Raw genomic sequence first — 22,036 nt, 5'->3', positions numbered from 1 at the left:
AGGTGTGTGGGTGGTGGCTGGTGATGTGGGTTTGGGCTCTTGGGAAATTTACACCCCAGGGCTGGAAAGCTGCTTTTTAACTAGGCCAAAGGTCGGTATTGAGGCAAGGGCTTGGCCAAAGTAAGATGGATGCTGAGGCAGCATATGAAAAAATTTGATAGTAATAACATTTACCTTTAATCTCTTTAATGTTTGGCTTAGTAGAGGATAGCTGGATCATTACATTTGCTTCTGCATTCAATATGTTGCAATATTATGTTGACTGAAGAATATGAAGAAAATCCATTATCACACAAACAAGTAGAGAAAAGAAGTATTTTAACAAGCTTTTCAGACAGTTTTGGGTATTTTTCTTTGGTACTACACCAAAACTCAATGAGTGGTAGTTTCTTAAAGGTTAGTAGAATTTGGAATCTGAAACCTATCAACGAACTTTTCATATTCTGTGACATTAAAACTCACTGGTCTAAGTTGCACTTTGAATCGATCTTTTTTACACGCATGATTTTTTAACAGAGCCTTTAGGTATCTGGAAAATATTGGCTCACTGAGTTACGCAGATCTCTCAGATGTTGGCCCATTTTGTTATGCTACATTTAGAAAATCATACTTGTTAGCCTCATCAGAAAAATCTTTAAATATTGTGATGCTGTCAGACTCACAGTGGTGGATACAGGTTTTCCAAAGTGCAGTTTTCCCTTGAGAGTATGAGTTTTATCATTGGTAACAAATACTATCAGTTGTTTTCCTCGAAGTGACAGGCCCACTTCTTTCATTTTTGAGAAAATGTCTGCCAAATACCCAAATCCAAGTAACCCTAGTTTGTCTTTCAGTTGTTCTTTCAGTGGAAAAAAGAGTCTTTCTTTGCTATGCAAACATCCCCCGATGCTTTGTGTGGAGACAGCCTCCACACACACAGATACACAGGCAAAGTGCTTCTTGGGCACTTCCACTTCTTCACAAAGAGTATGGCTGCTTCGTGGAGGACATTCTTCAGTGAAACCGTTTCAACTTCAAGTGCATGATGGTGAAGAATGCAGTGCTGCTAGTACAGATCTGTTCCATTGCCTGGATTCATGCTAAGCATCATCAGTTTTACACATTACTTTTACACCATCAGAGCAAATATCTACACAGTGAATGTAAGTCTTAGTATGTTCCAAATTATGTAAAATTGGATTTTAAGTGTGGGTCCGGGTGGAGGTCAGGTGTGATGGAAATGGAAACCGAGGCCATACTGCATCAGAAAAGATAGTTTGTTACTCCCAGGCCCTAGAGAGACAGGAGGGCCATGAGGGGTTGATGGGACGTGCAGATCAGCTCGGGAGGCTCACCAGCCAGTGGTGATCACGCAAGCAGAGCAAGAGGGGCCTGTGGGCTTGTGTCTTTATTGTGGTCCATGGGTGCAAGATAGATTTCCGGTGAGAGTCAGAGATTGGTTAGTTTAAAGCAAATGCACATGAAAAGGTAGAGGGACTGGGGATGGGGGGGGTGGGGTCCAAGGATGGTGGGGATCCACCCTGGGTTTTGGTGAAGTGTGTGGGTGGTGGTCCGTGATGTGGGTTTGGGTCCTGGGGAAATTTATACCCCAGGGCTGGAAAGCTGCTCAGTAACTAGGTCAAAGATCAGCATTGAGGCAAGCGGCTTAGCCCAGGTAAGTTGGATGCTGAGGCAGCACACACAAAACGGTGATAGTTGCCACACAGTTTTCACGTTGCAACACAGTTTTGACACTGCAGACCTCTCAAAAGGATCTTGGAGACCTCCAAGGGTCCACAGAGCACACTTTGAGAACAGCTGCTTTAGAAGAGATTTCTCTAAGACCAAATACCACTTTCCTGGAAGTTCATTTATAGAAACAAAAAGAGGAACTAGAATAATTTTGTAAAACTACGAGAAATATTTTGTTACCTTAGTTGCCAATGTGTAATCCCCTAGAAAAACTTTACCTTTGAATATTTTGTAAAGCATCTTAGAAATATAATATATAATAAACATAAAAATGGCAATAGCTGATGTTTATTGCAATGTTTACTCCTGGGTACAAGAACTGTGCTGTGTACTTGAAGTGCACTTTCTCCATTGTTCTTTGTACTAAACTCTGAGGCAAATACTATATAACATCCCCATTTTATAGATGAGGAAACTGGGGCACAGAGAGATGAAAGAACTTGACAAGGTTACAGCTATAAGTGGGGGATAAGGACTTAAACCCATGTGGTCTGATTCCTGAGCTTTTATTCTTAAGCCCAACATTATATTCTGTCACTTCTTAGCTCCAAATATATTTATTGCTTTTCTCCCATGTATGTGTCTGGTCAAACCTTCAAGGAGAAACCATATCCCCAGAGAAGGGCTCAATAAACACCTTTCAAGTGTGTGATGAAAAGACAGAGTGAATGGCACATCTTTAAACCATGGTTATAAGTAATCATGTTAAAAGTGAAATTCTCAGTGAACCGTCCATACTATATTTAATTCATTCTGAGGGAACCAATAGGGAAGACAATAAAAAAAGCTGGTTTCTTGAAAATATAAGGAAAAATTCTGTGTGCATGTGTATATATGAATATCTGTACAGACATACACATACAAACCATACATACCTATTTCATGCATTTGTGAAATATAAATATAGTTAGTTAAACATGGTAGGTTATGGCAAAAGGAAACCAGTTTCCTTTCTTCTGAGCAACAAAACCACGGGGTCGGCCTCTCCACGGGGCTCTGAAATCCTCGCACCTGATCACCCCTGAGGTGAAGGTGGTTGAGGCCTCATCAGCGGTGGCCTGTTAGTCACCTGCACTCTGACAGCAGACGGACATGCCCGAGGAGGGGGCTCTCTCCGTGGAACCCAAGGCCCGGCTTTCACTCAGGTGGGCTTATTAGAAGGTGCTGGCAGGTGTCCCGGAGCAATCATCATTTTGCCTTTTTCCAGGTTGGGGGTTTTTGTTGTTCTTTCCCAAACCCAAACCTGTTTTCTGGGTAGGGATCCGCTGGGGTTTGGTCTGGCCGAGCGCCTTCCAGTCATTTTCCGGGAGGTCACGAGTGTTCGAGGTGGGGGAGGAAGCCCGGGCGCGAGCGGGGGGCGGAGGAGGGCGCGGCGGCGGAGACCCGGGCCTGGGGCCTGGCTGCTCGGCCCCCCGGACGCCGCGCCGCGCCCCGGTGTCTCCCCGGATCCCCCGCCTTCCCCGCGGCCCAGGGGCGGACGGCGGCGCGCGCGGGCGGGGAGGGCGAGGGGCGGGCGAGGGGCGAGGGGCGGGCGGCGCCCCCCGGAGCCGGCCTCGCGCGCCGCCTTCCCTCCTTCCGGCCGCCGGCGCCGCTTCATCCCGGGCCCCGCGCGCCCCGCGCCCCGCAGCCAGCCCCGGCGAGGCCCCCGCGCGCGCCGCCCGGAGGCCGAGGGAGGAGCCCGGGCCCGGCAGCTCGGGCCGCACCGAGGGTGAGCGCGGCGGGCCGGGGCGGAGAGGGGGCTCCGGGACCCCGGGGCGCGCGGCTTGGCGGGCGAGTGGCCTCCGGGCCGGCGCGGATGGCGAGCTTCAAGGGGCCGCGGACGGGGGCACAAACCGCCGCCGCGTTCACTGCGCATCACGGCGGGGGGGAGGCGGTCGTCGGGGGAACGAGCCCTCGTCGGGTCTTCGACCATGGCCCCCTCCCACCCTTGGCTGAGGGTTTCCCTTTGTAATTGGGGCGGAAAATGGAGACAGGGTCCCCCTTGGCCCCGAGGAGCCCGTCAGAGGACGGGCACGAAGGGACGTGCGACCCCTCTGCGCGCAGGCACAGCCGGCTCGGGTGGGTGAGCGCGACCCGGGGCCCCTGCACGATGGCCCCCGGGGACCCTCAGCCTCTGGCCTGGAGGGGGGAGGCCCCTTCAGAAGGTGGAGGCTGAGGCGTGAATGTCTGCGCTTGGGGCTGGGAGACGAACCAGGCTTTCCAGACGCTGTCACCTTTGCCTTCCACGTCTGCTCGAGGCAGGAAGGGGCCGGGCGGTGAGGGGCCAGCCGGGTGCTGCCAGCCGAGCGGGAGGACTGTCCGAAGGGGCTTTGGGCCCCAGGCACCCTAAGTCCGTAGCTTTGGGCCGTGAGGAGTTGGGTATCGGCGTTTGTTGGTTTTAAAAGCCAGAGTGAAAAATGTCTCCGATTTTTTTTTTTTAGAAAATTAGGCAGCTCAGTATTACTCTGGATTTCTAAAGGGGTACTATGGCTGGGCCTCAAGCCCTGCTTATTCACGCTTTCCAGCGAGTGGGTTAAAAAAGAGAGAGAGAGAAATGGTCTCTCCCTTCCCCTGTTATAATTAGGGCATAGTCCTTCTTGGCTCAGAGTTGGAGTTTCAGGATGGACAGAAACGTCTTTCCATCTTTGCTCTTGACCCTGAAGAGTAGAGTCTCAGAGACACACCTAAGAGGAGAAGTCCTGGAATGCAAACTGCAGAACTGAACCAAGAGAAAGGAAAGAAGTACTGGCTATCCTGGGCAATTTGCAGTCAAATTCAAATCATTTTTCAATTGCTGGAGGAGGTTTTGGAGAGAGGTGAGCTCAGAACCTGACAGAAGTCCTGCAAGAAGTCCATTTTCTCCTGTTCCGGGTCTGGACAAATCTGGATGTGAGTCCCCAAAGCTTAAGCGTTCAGTCTGCCTGCTATGAAGGTTCACAGCGGAGACAGAGGTGTTTCTGTGGGTTCTTTGGCCAAGGGATGCTCGGCTAGACCGTGTTCTGTGCCACCAGGACAGCCTGAGCTGGGCCTTGTTAAACGAGTTGTATGTTTATTTTTCCATCTAAATCTGTGGCATCTGCAGTCGCTCCAGTTGCTCCAATTCCAAGAGGTTGGCTTGTTTCCACTTATTCATTCATTAGATGACATTTGACTAAAATTTTCCGGGTGCTAAAGACTGAATGCAGGAATGCAAAACCCGGAGAGCATCTTGCCTTGGAAGAGTTTCATATGGGGGTCCTTTACTCGCTATCAAACATTTGAAATAGGATTGGATTGTTTTTGTTACCAGGTCATTTTTTTTTTCATAATAAGTTACACGGAAAAGTCTTTTAGGTTCTTTTGGCACATTAGAATAGTTTTTCATTTACCAAGAAATCCAAATATAATTCACTTCTATAAAAGACCTGTTTTGTAAAATATACTCATGTAATCAAAGTAGTTAACTATTTCCAAAGTATAAACCAAGTTGTGTTAAATAAGTTGATCTTTAAACTTTTAATGATTCTTAATAGTTTCTCTTTTTTAATTATCCTGTACAGTGACAAGAGGAACTGAGAACCTCAGGTGTGGCAAATACTTCAAGAAGGAGCTGTGAAGCCCAGGCCTCAGAAGGTATGTGAAGGAGTCATTGAGCTCCATGTCATTTGGCATTCGTACTTTCTCCTTCGGTGTTCCTGTGGAGATTTTAGGAAACTTGAACTTGAATGGGAATACATGCACAGATACATGGAAATGTATGGAAATGTTTTCTTAAACATAATAGGAGAACCCGCTCAGGCCAGGTGGGGATTAGGTGAGTTCGTACCTGCTGTCTGCCAGGAGCAGTGCCCCACCCACTCCATACAGGTGTTTGCGATTCATTATTATTATTCATGAGAACCTGTCCTAACCTCAGCGGGACCGAGTTAGCAGTGTCTTTTCATTCTGGTAACTTTTCTGAATTTAGATTGAGAGAAACTTACTAGGAGTATAAAAATGTCAGTGACAGTGTAATAGAACTTTACAAAACAAATGCATGTACCATATTTTATTACTGAAGTTGTGGCTGGATCGTTTTATTGATGATTTTGAACTTTGTAATGGATGTGGGTGGGGGTGGGTGGTGAAGTGTCCCCTGTTACTCCAGCCCCCAGCCACTAGCCTCCCTTCTTGTTTGTCACCTTCTCGGGGTTAACAGTTCCTTATGCATCACCAGAATTTTTCTGTGAAGTTTCCTTTTGGTGTGTGGGCGTGTTTGAAAGAATGGTAAAAGCTGTTAAAAATCGAACCCTGGAGACATGATCCTTTCCCTAGGGGGTGAGAGTGTTTCAGGGTTGGAAATTGAGGAGTTTTCATCTCAGGGGCGGTCGACAGGAGCCCAGGCTGAAGAAGGCTGAGGTTTTCTGAACTTGAAGGAAGGGATATGGAAGGAAAATTCACATTCCACTGGAGTGAGCCTGTGGGGAGTCAGTGGAAGCACACAGGGGTAGGGTTGAAACCTCAGAGCAGAATTCCTCAAGGTATGTTTACATACTACTGAATGTGCCTAAATGTATGTGATTGGGACGAGGTCATACTGACAAAAGATTGTAATGGAGAAATCGATCTAACTTTTTTTAACTGGTCTGCTGTAGGCCCACAAAGTTTGCATCATGTGTCTGCTCCCAGCCCCACTTGTCCCCTCATTTCTCCCCCACTCACAGCAGCCCCCTGCCCCCAGGAAGGGGCCTCAGTTTCTTTCCCACATCTGGACCTGGCTGCTGGTGAGCTCCTGTCCTCATCTGGACATTCTGGTCTCCTGATGCTTTCGAGACCAAGCTCTTGGCCTGGGCATCTGCAGGTCTTGCTTCCTTACTCTGGCCTCTTCTCTGTGTCATTGGCTCCCAGAGGTCCTTGCCTCTGGCCCCTTACCCTACTTTATCACTAATCATGACACTTACCACCTGGCGTGACTGTAGCCCTCCACCGCTCTATTTGCTTATGGCCCGTCCGCCTCTATTAGAAAGAAGCTCCAAGAAAGCACGTGTCTGGCCTCATCCAGAGCCTACAACGGTCCCTGGCTCTGAGTGGACACTTGGTAAATATTTGCTGAATGAATGATATTTGGAAAAAGCTGTTTTTACATAGAGCTAAATGGGCTTATTTACTACAGGACTTTCCAGAACGTTTAATAAGTTAACGTGTGTATTAAAAGTAGGACACGGCAGGTAGGAGTCAAACTCCTGAGCACAAAGCAGGAAAGGCTTTGTACTTTTGGAAGACAACTCCAACATGGCGGCAGGGGGGTGACTTGGCAGGATGTTGCTTGCATATGAGTAAAATGAATTTAGCAGCCTCTTTTTTGAAAACGCAGAGGAGGGAGAATTCACATCACAAGTGGTGATAGTACCATACTCATGGTTAGTAATTAAAAACATAAAATATGTGCTGCCTGTCTTTCATTTTATAGGTTTTCTTTTTTAATGGTGAGGGTTTCTTATAGGTTCCGTTATGTCTGGCTTCCCTAACCCTGATTCTGCCATTAAGTCTTAAGTTCCTTAACCATCATTTCTGCCTTGAGGGTTTTCAACGAGCCAGACCCTATGGCTTGGTTTCAGATCCTGACATCTTAACATGTGAAACTCCCCTTTAATGAATGGAAATAGGAATGCCCTGAGGATGGAAGTGCTGAGCCAGTGGTTGGCTGTGCTGTTCAGGGCTGCACACGGGGCACTGAGCCCTGCTCCGTTAGCTAGAAGAGGCACTTGGGGAGTTGTCTTGGCTCCTTGAACAAAAGGGAGTTAATTACAGAACGTGTCAGGCTTTGTAAAGGCCATTTGTCACCTGGCTGCAGGGAGCCCAGTGGCCTTAGCAGAGCCGTGGAACAGGGACTGTTTGTTGGTGTCAGGCCCCCAGTCCTGCAGGCAAAAATATGTGCCTTGACAGTGTTCTCTGTGGACAGGAGGCAGACCCCAGGGGTAGCGTCTGTATTCACGGAAACAATGCAGGAACTGGGGCGAGTTGGAATGCTTTTTTGTTGTTGTTTAACAAATGGGGCAAATTATCACTGATTTTTCCCCCCAAGGTCAGAATTCTAATTCTGCGAATTAGTACCTAGTGACGGTTGAAGGGAGTGAAATGGCAACTGTGATGAGACTTCTTAGATTCCAATTAAGCCTCTTTAAGCTGTTTATTCAGAACACACGTAATCCAGAGCCTCTTAGTTTCTAGTTGACCAGATGCCCTTTTGCTGCTGCTTTCCCCTCCTTCCTAAAATGAGAGGAGGCTGTAGAGAGAGTGGCTATTAGGCTAGAATGCCTGGAATCTGCATTTTACAAGCTCCCCAAGAGATTTTGGGGGGCCATAAAAATTTGAGAAGGGGGTGGGGATAAGTGTCCCTGGACCTGCAGTTCTCAGTCCTGACTTCTCCTTAGAATCATCTGCAGAGCTTTTAAATATGCCCAGGCTCCACCTCCAGAGATTTTTGTTTTCTTGGCTCAGGTATTTCTGGGCTCAGGGCAAGTATCTTCCAAGCTCCCCAGGTGATTCTGATGCGCAGCCAGCCCCGGGGAACCGCTGCCCTGAACACAGAGTGGGACGTCTTCAGGTGGATGTCCTGATTCAGGATGCGTGCAATTCAAAGCATCTCCCAGGATTCATAAAAGCCCAACAGATCAGATACTGTGGAGCTCACTAGTTGGCGTGCTTGTCCTTAAGAGGCAGAGCTAATGATCTGATCTCGTGGTACCTGATTAGAACTCTCTCTCCTCCACCAATGAAGATGACCTTGAGGCTGGGGTTTTGCTGACTGGACAGTTGCCCTTTACATCTTTGACTCTGCTGCCAGAGAAGTAGCTTCAACATGTAAATCAGATCAGGATCCTGCCTCACTCTTCTCATTTAAAACTCTTGAGTGGCTATCCACTGCTCTTTCTGTAGAGATTAAGTCCCTTAACAGCTTGGGAGGCCTGTGTGGTCTGACCAGTCATGCTCCCCCACCTTCCTTCAGTTACTCAGGGGCCCTGAGCCCCCTCCCACTCATGCCAGGGCCCCTGCGAGATGCTGTGCTCTGCCTGGGGAACCATCCTCCCCTGGTCGGTAGCTTGGCTCTCCCCACCTGTCCCCGGTCTCCCTCTGACAACCTCACAGCCCTCTCCCTTATCCGACTTCTCAGATTCTCTGACTTATGGGTCTCCACACAACTGCAAGCGCTGTGAGGACGAGAATGTGTGTGTGTGTGTGTGTGTGTGCACACATGCATGGTTTGGGGCTCACCTGTTTTGTGTTCCTGGCGCCTATTTCATTGGATGAATAAATACAACTTTTCGTGATGAACAGGATACGTAATTATTTCCAGGTTACTTTTTACCCAAAAGTATATACAAATATAAACCTCATCGTGTTTGTGGGTCATAAATTGAAAACGTTACAGATACTGGACCTGGGGGTGGACGTTTTGAGAGAGGCCACGCGTTCTCACCAGTTCCAGTTGCTCATAGAGCTCACGCCTTGGAGAATAAGTCACGGTTTATCTAAATTTTTAGGCAGGATACCTTGACAGCCTTTTCACGTGTGATTTGAGAGTTTTCTCATTTTAGACCGTGGGAATAAAAGTTTCTTCCTAATTGTGCATCGTCTATGCAGGGCTTCCGCCCGGCACGCAGTGTGCCGCTTCCCTGCAGGCCTTGGGGAAGCACGCGCTCTGCGTACACCAGGAGCCTGGTACAGCAGGAGCGTCTTGGCTCGGGGTTTTGAGGCTGGAAGTCGTGCAGAGTCGGAGTAGCTGCACGGCCTGTAGCATCCTGGTCTCGGCCCCCTGCCTCCCATCCCGTGGCCGTCTCTCCATGAGTCTCCCTTTCCGGTTCCTGCTGACATTGGCTTCTCCCTGTGGTCTTCTCTGGCTTCCGGCATCTTCTTTTTAGAACGCTCCAGTAATGGGGACTGAGACACACTCTGATTCGGTTGGCCATACCCAACTAAAAACAACGTCTTCAAAGGGTCCTGTTGATGATGGGTTCACACCCCCAGGGACCCAGATTAGGAGGAAGAACTTGTGATTGGAGTATGGAATTCGGCCTACCACACTCGCCGTCTCCACCTGCCAGCCCTTACCTGGGCAGGTAGGACAGCTTCCAAAAGCCCCTGCTGCTGCATCTGTGCGAGGAGTTGTGTTTTAGGCAGTTACCTGTAATCCCCGGGATGAGCGGGGTGTCTGGGGAGGCGGACGGAGGGGCTCTAACCGCACTGGTAGCACTTGTGTTTCCTTAAAACCAAGGTAGCATGGCGAAAGTTAGAGCTGAGTGTATGTGAACAGATGTTCGTTACATTTTCTCTGTGCTTTTCTTTGTTTCAAATATTTACTCTTTTTTTTTTTTTATTAAATTCAGTTTTATTGAAATACATTCACACACCATACAATCATCCATGGTATACAATCCACTGTCCACAGTATGATAACATAGTTATGCGTTCATCACCACAATCTATCTCTGAACATTTTCCTTACATCAGAAAGAACCAGAACAAGAATAGAAAATAAAAGTGAAAAAAGAACACCCAAATCATCCCCCCATCCCACCCCATTTGTCCTTTAGTTTTTATCCCCATTCCTCCACTCATCCATACACTAGATAAAGGGGGTGTGATCCACAAGGTCTTCACAATCACACTGTCACCCCTTGTAATCTACATTATTATATAATTGTCTTCAGGAGTCCAGACTGCTGGGTTGGAGTTTGGTAGTTTCAGGTGTTTACTTCTAGCTATTCCAATACATTAAAGCCTAAGAGGTGTTATCTATATAGTGCATAAGAATGTCCACCAGAGTGACCTCTCGACTCCATTTGGAATCTCTCAGCCACTGAAACTATTTCGTCTCATTTTGCATCCCCCTTTTGGTCAAGAAGATACTGTCAGTCCCACAATGCCGGGTCCACATTCATCCCCGGGAGTCATACTCTGCATTGCCAGGGAGATTCACAACCCTGGGAGTTGGGTTCCATGTAGAGGAGAGGGCAGCGAGTTCACTTGTCGAGATGGCTCAGTTAGAGAGAGAGAGGGCCACATCTGAGCAACAAAGAGGTACTCAGGGGGAGACTCTTAGGCACCATTACATGCAAGTTTAGACTCTCCTTTGTGGTAACGAGCTTCATAAGGGCAAGTCCCATGCTCGAGGGCTCAGCACATCAAACCACCAGTCCCAATGTTTGTGACAACATCAACACCAGTCCAGGTGAGGATGTCCAACACATCCGCACCTTCCCCCAGATCCTCGGGGCTGGGGAGGGGGAGGCTGTAAATATATTTTTTATTATCTGCCCAAATTACTCTAGGATGTGTCACTATTTCACTCCAGCCTATACTAACCTACTGTATCTCACTTCCTATTCAAAGTTCCATGCAGTTGTGGTGTTTGAACAAATCGACTGTAGAGTTGTACCATTTAGAAAATTTAGATCCTGTACCAAATAGATATCTATTCCCTTGGTCTCATATGGAAGTTGAAGTTTTAAAACACAATCAGTTTCAACCTTTACCCTTTGGCCTGGCTTGCCCTGGTCTTAACCAGACCTGCTTCATTCATATCACTAATTGAAGTCTGGGCTCTTTTTCAGCTTTTTTTTTTTTTTTTTTTTTTTTTTGACAGTGGCTGTATGCACTAATACTGACATTCACATCTGCCGAGCTCTAGCTCTGAGTTTCAGGTGTCTCAGAGATATGCATTGTTCCAGAGACCAATCAGGTTATACGCTAGGGGATCAGCATCTCAAAGTTTAGAGATAGGCCTTACAATTCAGGGATAGAGTTAACTGCTGTAAGAGCTTACAATCTAGGGACTATTACAATTATTGTGTCCACGTTAGGCTATGTTCTAAGATTCAATTCTGAGTTTACACATTGTAGTTAGTCCATATTGGTGAGGCATCATCCCTCTCACCATGTTTTCTCCAACACTTTTACTCCTATATATATATTTTTCTACAATTTTATAGAGTTATATTCACATACCATACATTTATCCACAGTGTACAATCAGTTGTTCATGGTATCATCATAAAGTTTTACGTTTATCACCACAATCAGCACTTGAACATACTGATTACTACAAGAAAAATTGTTTTTTTTTAGCAATAAGAAAAAAATGATAAAAAGAAAAATAACATGTCATACAATACACTATACTAGTAAGGACAGCAAATAACACTGCTACCAAGAATCCCATATTCCTCCCCTATATGCCCCTCTCATATAAATTTAGCATTGGCATATTGCCTTTGTTACATTTAATGGAGGTATATTACAATGTTACTGTTGACCATAGACTCCAGTTTGCTTTGATTATGTTTTTTTCCTGAATACCATCCCCTTTTCAGATTTCTACATGGTTGACATTCATTTGCTTTCCCACATGCAAAAACATTTTTACAAATATTTACTCATTTTTAAAAACTAAGAACTCACTGGTGAAAACAGATGTGTATTTACTGAATATTCAGATATTCATTGACTTTATCAGTTCACCACATTTTTTTCCTGGCTAGGAAATATTTGCCTCCCTTTTGCACACTGCACAAAGAGGTAAGGATACTGCAGCTGGTAGCAGTGAGGTAGAAAACATTCAACAGCATTTAAAAAACCCAAACAGGTTATACATGTGCGTAGGTGACATTTTGTATGTTTTTATTTTTATTATAAAAGGAATACATGCTCATGCAAAAGAAATTTAAAATACAAAATTGTATGAAGAAACAACCCCCATCCGCTCATGACATTCTTCTCTGCATTACATGTGTGTGTTTACGTGTGTGTACATTCACATAATATGCAATTTTTTTTTTTTTAATCGTCTGATTCCTTTTATTTAAAATGTCCGGAATAGACAAGAAATAGACAAGTAGAGAAGGTAGATTAGTGGTTGCCTAGGGCTTTGGGTGGGTTGGGGAAGGGGTAGGGAGGATGGAGACATTGGGGAAGTAGCTAATGGTTTCCTTTTGGGGAATGACAAAAGGGTTCTAAAATTGATTGGGGTGTGGTGATGGCTGTCTACTTTTATGGGTGAATTGTATGGTATGTGAATTATATCTCAAACGGTTAACCAAAAAAGTTGAAAATTTTAATTTTATTTAAAAATTTAAAAAACATATGTGAAGGAATCAATTAGAGGGAAAGTTTGGAGTGTTTCCTTGGTCTCCGTGAGACACTCACTTGGTGCTGATGTGTCTTTAACGTTCCCCGAGGTGCGCTCAGCTCCCTTTTGTTTTTTATCTTCATTTTATTGAGATATATTCACATACCACGCAGTCATACAAAACAAATCGTACTTTCGATTGTTCACAGTACCATTACATAGTTGTACATTCATCACCTAAATCAATCCCTGACACCTTCATTAGCACACACACAAGAATAACAAGAATAATAATTAGAGTGAAAAAGAGCAATTGAAGTAAAAAAGAACACTGGGTACCTTTGTCTGTTTGTTTCCTTCCCCTATTTTTCTACTCATCCGTCCATAAACTAGACAAAGTGGAGTGTGGTCCTTATGGCTTTCCCAATCCCACTGTCACCCCTCATAAGCTACATTTTTATACAATTGTCTTCAAGATTCATGGGTTCTGGGTTGTAGTTTGATAGTTTCAGGTATCTACCATCAGCTACCCCAATTCTTTTTTTTTTTTTTTTATCTTCATTTTATTGAGATATATTAACATACCATGCAGTCATACAAAACAAATCGTACTTTCGGTTGTTTACAGTACCATTACATAGTTGTACATTCATCACCTAAATCAATCCTGACACCTTCATTAGCACACACACAAAAATAACAAGAATAATAATTAAAGTGAAAAAGAGCAATTGAAGTAAAAAAGAACACTGGGTACCTTTGTCTGTTTGTTTCCTTCCCCAATTTTTCTACTCAATATGCAATTTTTTAAACAAATAATTATACATACAATTCTGCAACTAGACTTTTTTTGTCTTGACACTTTAGATCTACGTAGGTGGCTTAGATCTATGTAGATGGTTTGCCTTTCAGTATAGAGTTTTATTTAAATTAAAAACATTTTTTGAATTCTAGGTTGACTTAACACCCAATCTGTATTTCTAATTATTTCTTCAAATGCATATAAATGCTGTGGCCTATAAAATAAATTTTTTTAAGTAATACTGTATTCCTAGTAGCTTTTGGTTGTTTTCTAGTAGTCTCAGTTAATGGATATCAACTATAAAACTACTCTTATGTGGAGACCAGAGAAATGTTCTGAGTTGAAAGGGGACCTCATACTGTAAAAAATTTGAAAACTCTCGAGTAGAGAGTTGGACAAGCTGCCTTCTAAAGCACCGTCCAGCTCTCACAGGTTTCATAACAGATTGCTTCTTTGACTTGTCATTCAGCAAACAATTACTGTTGACTTGCTGGGTGCCAGGCACTGTTCTTGTCCTTGGTGAATGAGCTCATGCTCTGGGAGGGTTTTAGACGGTAAACCAGCGAACGCCTCCGGACTGTGATGGGTGCAGTGAAGGTGATGGAGAGCAGGCGGGTGACGCTGAGGAGAGAGCTGTGTCCCTCCTGCCCGCACAGTGTGTGCAGAGGCCCAGTGTCCCCAGGCACAGGCCTTCCACAGCGGCTGCCCACGGGTTCCACGGCCGGCGAGGGGGTTGGCAGCCGGACGCAGGGGCTCATCGGCTGGCGTAAACCCAGTCTGAGCATCGCTCAAGACACCGGCGAGGGTGTGGGACTTGGTCCTCTTCTTTGGGGGTTTTGGCAGGAGTGGGAGAAGGATGTTTGCTTACGTGAAGGTTTCCAGATCTGCAGCCCCCATGGGAGTTGCCCCGTGACCTGGGCACCGTCCCGCCCGATGCAGTGGCAGGGAAGCAGCAGGTGGGCTGCGAGGGCAGGGGGAGGAGGGAGGGAGCCTTCTCGCCTGCGCTTCTCCCGACCCCGATGCAGTGGCCGGGCTCGCAAGGAGAAGAATGCTCTGAATTTCTTACGTTAGGAGTTTAGCCGCAGTCACCTTAAAAATCGAACTTCTCATGGGCCCCTTCTGAAAATTAAAAATCCCCATCTGAAAATAAAATTCCCACTGGATGCGAGACTGTAAGTGGTGTGGTTGTCAGGGAGGTACTTCAGCAGACATCACCCCGTTGCCGCCTCACCGCACAGGTGTGGCTGCAGGTGGCTGCTGTTACCCTCGCAGGTGGGAGCACAGGGCACTAACCCTAGGCCACTCAGGTGGGTGGGGAGGAGTGTGGACCAATCTCGTCCCCCAGCCTGGCTCCTGACTGCAAATGAAAATCCTGCCCCCAGCCTGGCTCCTGACTGTAAATGAAAATCCAAATTTGGGAAGGCAGACGTAGCTTCAGAATAGTTCAGGTCTCACTTTTGCACAAGCCCAGGTGTGGAAATCCTACCCCCAAGCCACGTGGCTTCCTGGAGTGCTGATGGTGTGACCCTCCTTTCCCTGAAGGCCATTTGTTATCTTCCTACTTTATCTGGAGGTGGGTGGGTCTCAAATTACATCCCCTTCAGAAAACTAGTTCCCTTTGGAAGGATTAGATTCTTAGGCCATAAAAACTGCTCAGGAATCAGCCTGAGGCCCAGCAAGGGTGCTGCAGGGCCTGGAAGCCTGGGGGACCGTGACGTGTTGAGGGGTGAGCAGGGCAGGGGACAGGGGCCGGCGCCAGGAGGTTCTCCCGCGGGTCTGCGGGTGCCAGGCAGGCAGAGGGCGGCTGTGTCCCCAGTCTGTCACTCGCCCCAGCACAGGGACAGCGTGCATGGCCAGCACCAGGCCACGTGGAACCCGGCGGCCTCTTGCTGGGACGCTAACTCCTGGTGAGAAATAGTGCACGGCAGCGTGTGCCTCTCTGCTCCGCTGGCACACTGCATGGCCCTTTCTCGTTACTCCCCGGCCCACACTGATGGGGATGGACCTGTCCGGGTGTCCATGTCTTGGGGACAGCTCCGTGGGCTGGGAGCTGCAGTGCTCGTGCCCCTGGGCACAGGCTGTGACTCACAGGTCTCTGGAAGGGAAGGGTTGGGGGCTGGCGCCGTCTGGGCATGGAAGGCTGTCGTTCCTTTCCCTCTCCTGGCAGCCCACACCAGGCCACCACACTTAGAAGGGCAGAGATTAAACCAGAAAGTCACCAAGGGCGCTGAGGGATCGGCTGCCTTATGTTGATCGAGGGTCTGCCCTCAGACGGGTTGGTCCTTTTGTGGACGTTTTCATTTAATCCTCGCCACCACCCTGGCCCAGCCAGGGAAATCATGGCTTAGGTTCAGTGACCGGCGAGTCGTGGAGCCAGCGAGTGTCGACTGGAGCGAGGGTTTGACCGAGTCGAGGGCTCTTTTTGTGCCGTGCTGCCTCCTGTGTGGTATGACAGATGGAGAAGGGAAGATTCTCGGAAGACAAACTGCTGGCTCCAAACCAGAGGAGGGATTCCCAGTGCCCCTAGGAGATGGGGGTTGCCAGATAAAGGACAGGACACGCAGTTTAAACTTGAATTTCAGTCAAACAACAAGTGGTTTCTTAGTGAAAGTATGTCCTGTGCAATATTTGGGACCCAATTACACTAACTTGTTACTTATTGTTTCTCTAAAATTCAGACTTAACTGGGTGTCTGTATTTTTACTTGTTACACCTGGCAGGCCTGCCTGGGAGCCCCGAAACCACACTGGGCCACACTTGGCAGGTGGCACGTTCCCTGTTGCCGCCCTTCTCTGTGGCAGCTGGATACCCCCTGCTGGGAATGTTGGAAGGAATCCAGGCCTGGGAGGCCGGTTGCAGTGACACTGGAGGAAAGGGGCACTGTTGGGAAAGGAGACGTGCCCACCCGCGTCCCCTCTCAGCTCTGTCCCTTCCAGACCTCAGAAGCTCTCCCTGAAACCACGTGCGGTCGGCGCTGTGTTGGGACGACCGTGTCCCCCTGCCTGGAGTGAGGGATGGCCTCAGGCGGCTGGTGGAAACCAACCCAGACTGGCAGCGTCTCTCCGAATGGTTTGGTTTGGCTTGAAGAAGCACTGGGTTAAAGAGGACACGAAACACTGTTGTGTTTCTTGCCAAGAATCGATCGAGACCTCCCGGTTCTTCATGTGTCTCCTGCAGCAGAGCGTGGCTCCCGTGACCTGCCGGGGACTGGACGTGCCCTGCGTCCCTGCAGGGGCCGGAGAGAGCATGAGAGGTGTCCACCACCAGGGTTCTGCCCAGGGCTTTGCAGGTGGGCGAGCGGGGATGGAGGCGCTCAAGTGTTGGCTGCTTCCTTTAGAGATTCTCTAGGTGTCAGCAAGTCAGGATGTTAAGTCCGTTAGCTAAGGACGGCGTCTGCCCTCTGAGAATTACAGCAAAAAGCTAATCCTTTGCAGGCCTTCTCCTGCCCCCTGCTGCCAGGCCTGGCGTGCCCTGAAAACTCACTTTGTCACCCAGGCTGGAAAGGAATCAGAAGGTAGATGAGCAAAAGTAAAGTCTTACATCCCCAAAGCAAATAGAAAGATATTATCTCATGATGGTTCCTTTGAAATTTGATTTAATTGTTAAATTGACAACTTAGTATTATTAATTAAAAATAAAATGTTAAATAGCCAGTGAAAATACCAATGTACCAATGGAAAAAATTTAAGTATTTGTTATTGATACTGTTAACTGACCTCGCCAGTTGTTTTGTTACTGATTTGTTTTTAAGTGGCAGGAGGTTTTGCTTATGTTTTCCAGGGAGGGTCGTTGAATGGCTGGCGTTTGACAACACGCAGCACCAGTGGCTTCTGCTGGCCGCCTGTTTTTGGGTGATCTTCATGTTCATGGTGGCGAGCAAGTTCATCACGCTGGCCTTTAAAGACCCAGATGGTAGGTGTTCTTTGTCCCGAGATGGGTTTTGGTCCACCAAGGCTTTGCTGCAATTTTGTTCTTCGATATATGCACAGATGGCCTCTGTCACGGAATCCAAGACTTTCGAGGTCTGGTGTCCACGTCCTGTTGGAGATGGGAGCGGAGAGACTGTGGGGAGGGAGGGTCACTTCTCTCCCAGCAGCTCCCCTCGAGGGCCGAGGGGAGCCAGGTGTGGCCAGAGGAGCAGGGTCTGCCCCAGCGACGCCCAGTGCCCCTCGTCAGGGCATCTGGGGGCTGCTGTTTGGGGACCTGCTCCATGCCGTCGTGAGACACGATTGATGAGCGTGCCTGGGTGCCTGCAGCCATGCCGTGCTGGTTGCCATGTGTCCAGGGTCACCCTCAGTGTGGTCAGGCCCCTTAAATACACGTGTGTCATGTTGCCTTGGAGGATTCTTTAATTCCCCTTTACTGAATGTAAGCATTTGAATGAGGGCATGTAAAGAGCAACAAACCCGGCCTCAGAAGAGAGCTGACTTTGGTTCGTGCTCTTGTCTTCTGCTACCTAAGCCTTAGTGTTGTCTCTGTGCAGGGGACAGAGGACCTGCTCTGACAGCCTCGCGAGGCTGCTGTGAGTTCAGCGAGGTGCTCTTAACCTGTAAAGGGCTGGGATGTGCGAGGAGGTGTGGTGGTGAGCTTGGGCCCAGCGGCGTGGCTGTTTTAACGGCAAACTTCAGCAGGCACGGTGCTCGGGGGTCCGGAAGGTGGCTCGGGAGCAGTTGTGGGTTCGTCTGAAGGCTTCTGCCTCGTGGGAAGGATGCCCAAGAATGTGGGCAAGCGCGGGTGTCTATCCTGCTCAGTGCTTTGTGCAGCCTCCTGCTGGTTGTGGCTTTTAGAAAGAGGGCATTGGAAATGCATCTGCACGGGTGGCCTTCCCCATTGACTCCTGCAGCTGCCCACACCTGCGCCACCTGGGTGCCACGTGGACGGAGGACTGCTCTGCACCTTAGGAAGTGCCTGAGCGTGTCCACCTCACACCTCCCAACCCCGCTGTTCCCCGTCCCGGCTGATCCGGAGCAACAAGATCGGAAGTCAGCGCTGCAGGGAGAAGAAGAAAGCACGAGTGGTGGTTCTCGGCTTTGCAGTTTACACCAGTAACATTTATTAGGGTTTCAGTGCCTGGGGCCCCAGCTGGCTTTCATCAGAACCGCCCTCTTCCAGGAGCCCTAGTGAGAAAACCTGTGTGGTTATCCCAGCCTTGAAAAGGTGCCATCACACCTACAGGCGTCCTGGTGGCCAGGAGCACCCCAGAAAGCCATGGCACCGAGGGCCAGCGGCTCGTGGGAGAGCGAGTTGGGTCTTGTGGGGCTGTTAAGAGTTGGAGATGATTTGGAAATGTCTCCAGTTACCTCAGCACGATTATGCATTAGTCATAACGGGGATCCCTTAGTTTTAGAACAGGGGTTCTCTCCTCCGGCTGCCCTTCAGAACCATCTGGGGCCTTTTTTTTTTTTTTTAATTAAAACTCTGAAAACTTTACTTGTAACATTTACATTATGGATGTACCATAATTTAGCTTCTACCCTATTAGACCATGTGAAAGTGAACAGTGTTTTATTATTATAAACAATGCTGTCACAAATATTCTTTTCTTTTTTTACATTTTTTATTGTGAAATGTAACATACATACAGAAAAGTGATAACTTTTAAAGTATGATTTAATAAGTAGCAAATTTCAAGGAATATTGTGGGTTACAGTTCCACAATTTCAGTTATTTCCTTATTGTGAAATATAACATATACAGAAAGTGTTAGATCCCAGAAGAAACTAACATGTAGAAGGAGTTTCTGACCCAGGGGCCCCGCAGCTTATCTCACAGAAAACAGGTGCCCCATAGACTAAAGGATGAGGCTGTTCAAGGCTGGTCAAGGCCATCCCAGCCACAGTGACCCTCAAAGGCGGGTAAGCCAAGGTCAGAGATGCGCATAAAACAAACAACCAAGAAGGCCTGCTCTTCCCAGTTAGATAACGCAGCTGCTTTCCTAAAAAGAATATTGTCTCAGAACTCTACCAACCACTCTGCCCAAAACTAGATAAGCACTCACCCAGTCGAGACACAGAACATCCCAGCAGACACCCGACCCAACGTGGGTTCCTTTTTTCATTAAAAAATGCTGCTCTCAGATACAGAGCAGGAGCCAATATCTTTTTCTTCTTTTCTGCTGGCTTCCACCTGCTTTCTTCCTCTAATAAATCTTAAACTTTATACTTAAACTTTGACTCGCTGCATTGTGTGGATTCTTGAATGGCTCCGAACCTAACAGAAAGGAGATAACTTTCAAAGTACAATTTAACAAATAGCTATACAGCAAATTTCAGAGAGTGTTATGGATTATAGATCCACCATTTCAGTTATTTCCTTCTAGCTATTCTAATACCCTAACAACTAAAAAAAAAAGTAAAATAAAATATGTATATAAATAAAAAAGTAAAATAAAATAATATAAAGATTCAGTATTCATAATCCTTTGTTATATTCCTCCTTGTCTGTTGCTACCCCTTCCTCTCGTTTAATCACCTTCCTGATCTCCAGGGATGTCTAGGCAGTGCCCACCCTAACTTGTTCATGTTGAAAAGGGGTGTCAACATTATGGGAAAAGGGGATGCACCTCACTGATGTTCTTGGAGAGGCTATCGCCTCTGGGTTTTGGGACTTAGCTGGCACAGGAGTTCTCTGGAGGGTTTGAGTTTCTGAAGAATAGAATTGGTGAGTGAAACTTTTATAGGGACTCAGATAGGGCTCCAGGTATTCTTTAGGGTTTGGGGGACTAGTGTTGACTTGGGCTTGTCGTGCTGTGGTCATTTAGCGTATCTCGGTGGAGCCTGCACAGGAGTAACCTCCAGGACAGCCTCTCAACTCCACTTGAAATCTCTTAGCCACTGAAACCTTATTTTTTTACCTTTCTTTTCTCTCTTTTGGTTGAGAAGACATTCTCTCCCCTCCTCGAAGCCATGGTCAGGCTCATTCCTGGGGTCTGTGTCCATCTGGGGACTTTGTAAACTAATTAATTCAACTATTGGCCCCACCTGAGAACAAGTGAATCAGCGTCTGGAGAGGTGGGGCCCAGGTATCTACAACTTTATACAACTCTGCAGATTAGTCTAATGTGCAGCCAGGGCCAAGACCACAAGTGTAGAAGTCAGCTGGGAAATGGAAAGATAAATACAGAGCTGCTGCTAAGACGGAATAGATGTTATGACGAGTTTGCACATTTTACTCACGATTCCCTTACATTTCACCTCCGGATGAGGAAAGCGGTCAAAAGGCATGTCAGTCTGAGGTCAGGAGGTTAAGTTATTTAGATATATTTTGTTTATATGAGGTAGGAGTGTATATATGTGTATTTTAGAATGCCATCAAAAATAGTTAATAAAATGTGTCCCTTCGGGTTTTAATGTTATCTGACAGAATAACCTCTGAAGATCACGTCACTCCTCTACGATGTTAGGTAAACCCAGTGCCGCTCTGTTATGATGTGGCAAAGTTTATGCCGAATGTTCTCAGAAAAGTGTAGAAGCTCGAGAGGATTTTGTAAAAGGGAGAAAAGAAGTAGCAGAATAAAAAGTAAAACCTATGAAGAAAGAAGAAAGGGCTTAGGGCTTTAAACCTGGAGGAAAGTCCTGTGGGAGGCTTTAGGGGTGTTCTCTGTGCCCCCCTGGCCGTGTCCCTCTAGGCGGGTTGTGGAGCTGCTGCTTTGCACCCCCTGGCTGGGTGTGGCTGCTGGCCACCGTGGTGGGTACGGCCTGAGCACGATTCGCCCCTCGGGCCTGTTTCCAGCCCGAGGAAGGCAGGGAAAGCACCCCCAGGCCGGGTGCTGTGGGAGGCTGCGGCCCTGAGGTGCACAGTGAACTTGGGGTGAGTGTTACTGCAGTGCAGCCCAGGCCAGCCCATCCTGACTCACGCAGGATCTTACGCCCTTATCCCTAAGCAGGTGGCTCAGATCGCCGAGAGGGTTGTCTGTTCACGGGGTGAGTTTTGAACAGAGGGAATTGAGCTTCCGTCACAGGGTTTCTCTCCAACCTGGAGGGTTAAGCCCTGGATGGAGCATCCACGAGAAGCCAGACGGTCACCACCCCTGCAGGGCCAGAAGGAGGTTCAGGTGTGCCCTGCCCCGGGCGAGGCAGGTTCCAAGGCTTTGTCCCCGTCCCCAAGCACTGTGCTGCGTGAGTGTAGCCACGGGGCCTTGGGTACCCTCCTCTGTCGGAGGAGACAACCCATGGGGGAGTCCTGGAGCTGGGTGGGACGCCAAAACGGGTCTGTACGTCTGTGGCTGCAAGGGGTCCTCTCGTGTGTTGGAGCGTATTTCACATGTAATCTCGGTGTTTCTGCTTTTGAACCAGAAGCCCATTTTGAAGTCTCTGCACAGAACTGACCTCATAACCCAGTGGCATCCGTGCAATGAAATTCCATCTCCTGTGGGGCAGATGAGAATGCTGGCTGCAGCGTTAAGGGGGCCAAGGAGCCAGTCTGCTGTGCCCGGGTTT

General features: G+C 47.7%; 1 protein-coding gene across 11 annotated transcripts in view; it reads left to right on the top strand.

Annotated features, from left to right (window-relative positions):
* The first annotated feature begins 2,767 nt into the window (after positions 1–2,767).
* The window catches only part of LOC119512890 (carbohydrate sulfotransferase 10-like), a 34,668-nt gene continuing 15,399 nt past the window's right edge, over positions 2,768–22,036 (top strand). Inside the window, exons 1-5 of one of the 11 annotated variants that reach the window (XM_037807699.1) lie at positions 3,080–3,439; positions 4,374–4,599; positions 5,250–5,322; positions 16,520–16,887; positions 17,379–17,510. In XM_037807699.1, the coding sequence (XP_037663627.1) occupies positions 16,665–16,887; positions 17,379–17,510 (355 nt within the window). In that variant the 5' untranslated portion in view covers positions 3,080–3,439; positions 4,374–4,599; positions 5,250–5,322; positions 16,520–16,664. Of the gene's footprint in view, positions 2,877–3,079; positions 3,440–4,373; positions 4,600–5,249; positions 5,323–16,318; positions 16,888–17,378; positions 17,511–22,036 lie in introns of those variants that run through there. The other 10 variants (XM_037807696.1, XM_037807700.1, XM_037807706.1 and 7 more) reach the window with 10 other exon arrangements.

The sequence above is a fragment of the Choloepus didactylus genome, chromosome 17, assembly GCF_015220235.1.
Source record: "Choloepus didactylus isolate mChoDid1 chromosome 17, mChoDid1.pri, whole genome shotgun sequence".
Lineage (NCBI taxonomy): Eukaryota > Metazoa > Chordata > Mammalia > Pilosa > Megalonychidae > Choloepus > Choloepus didactylus.
The sequence above is the reverse complement of the archived record's forward strand: the minus strand, read 5'-3'. Positions and strand labels throughout refer to the sequence as shown.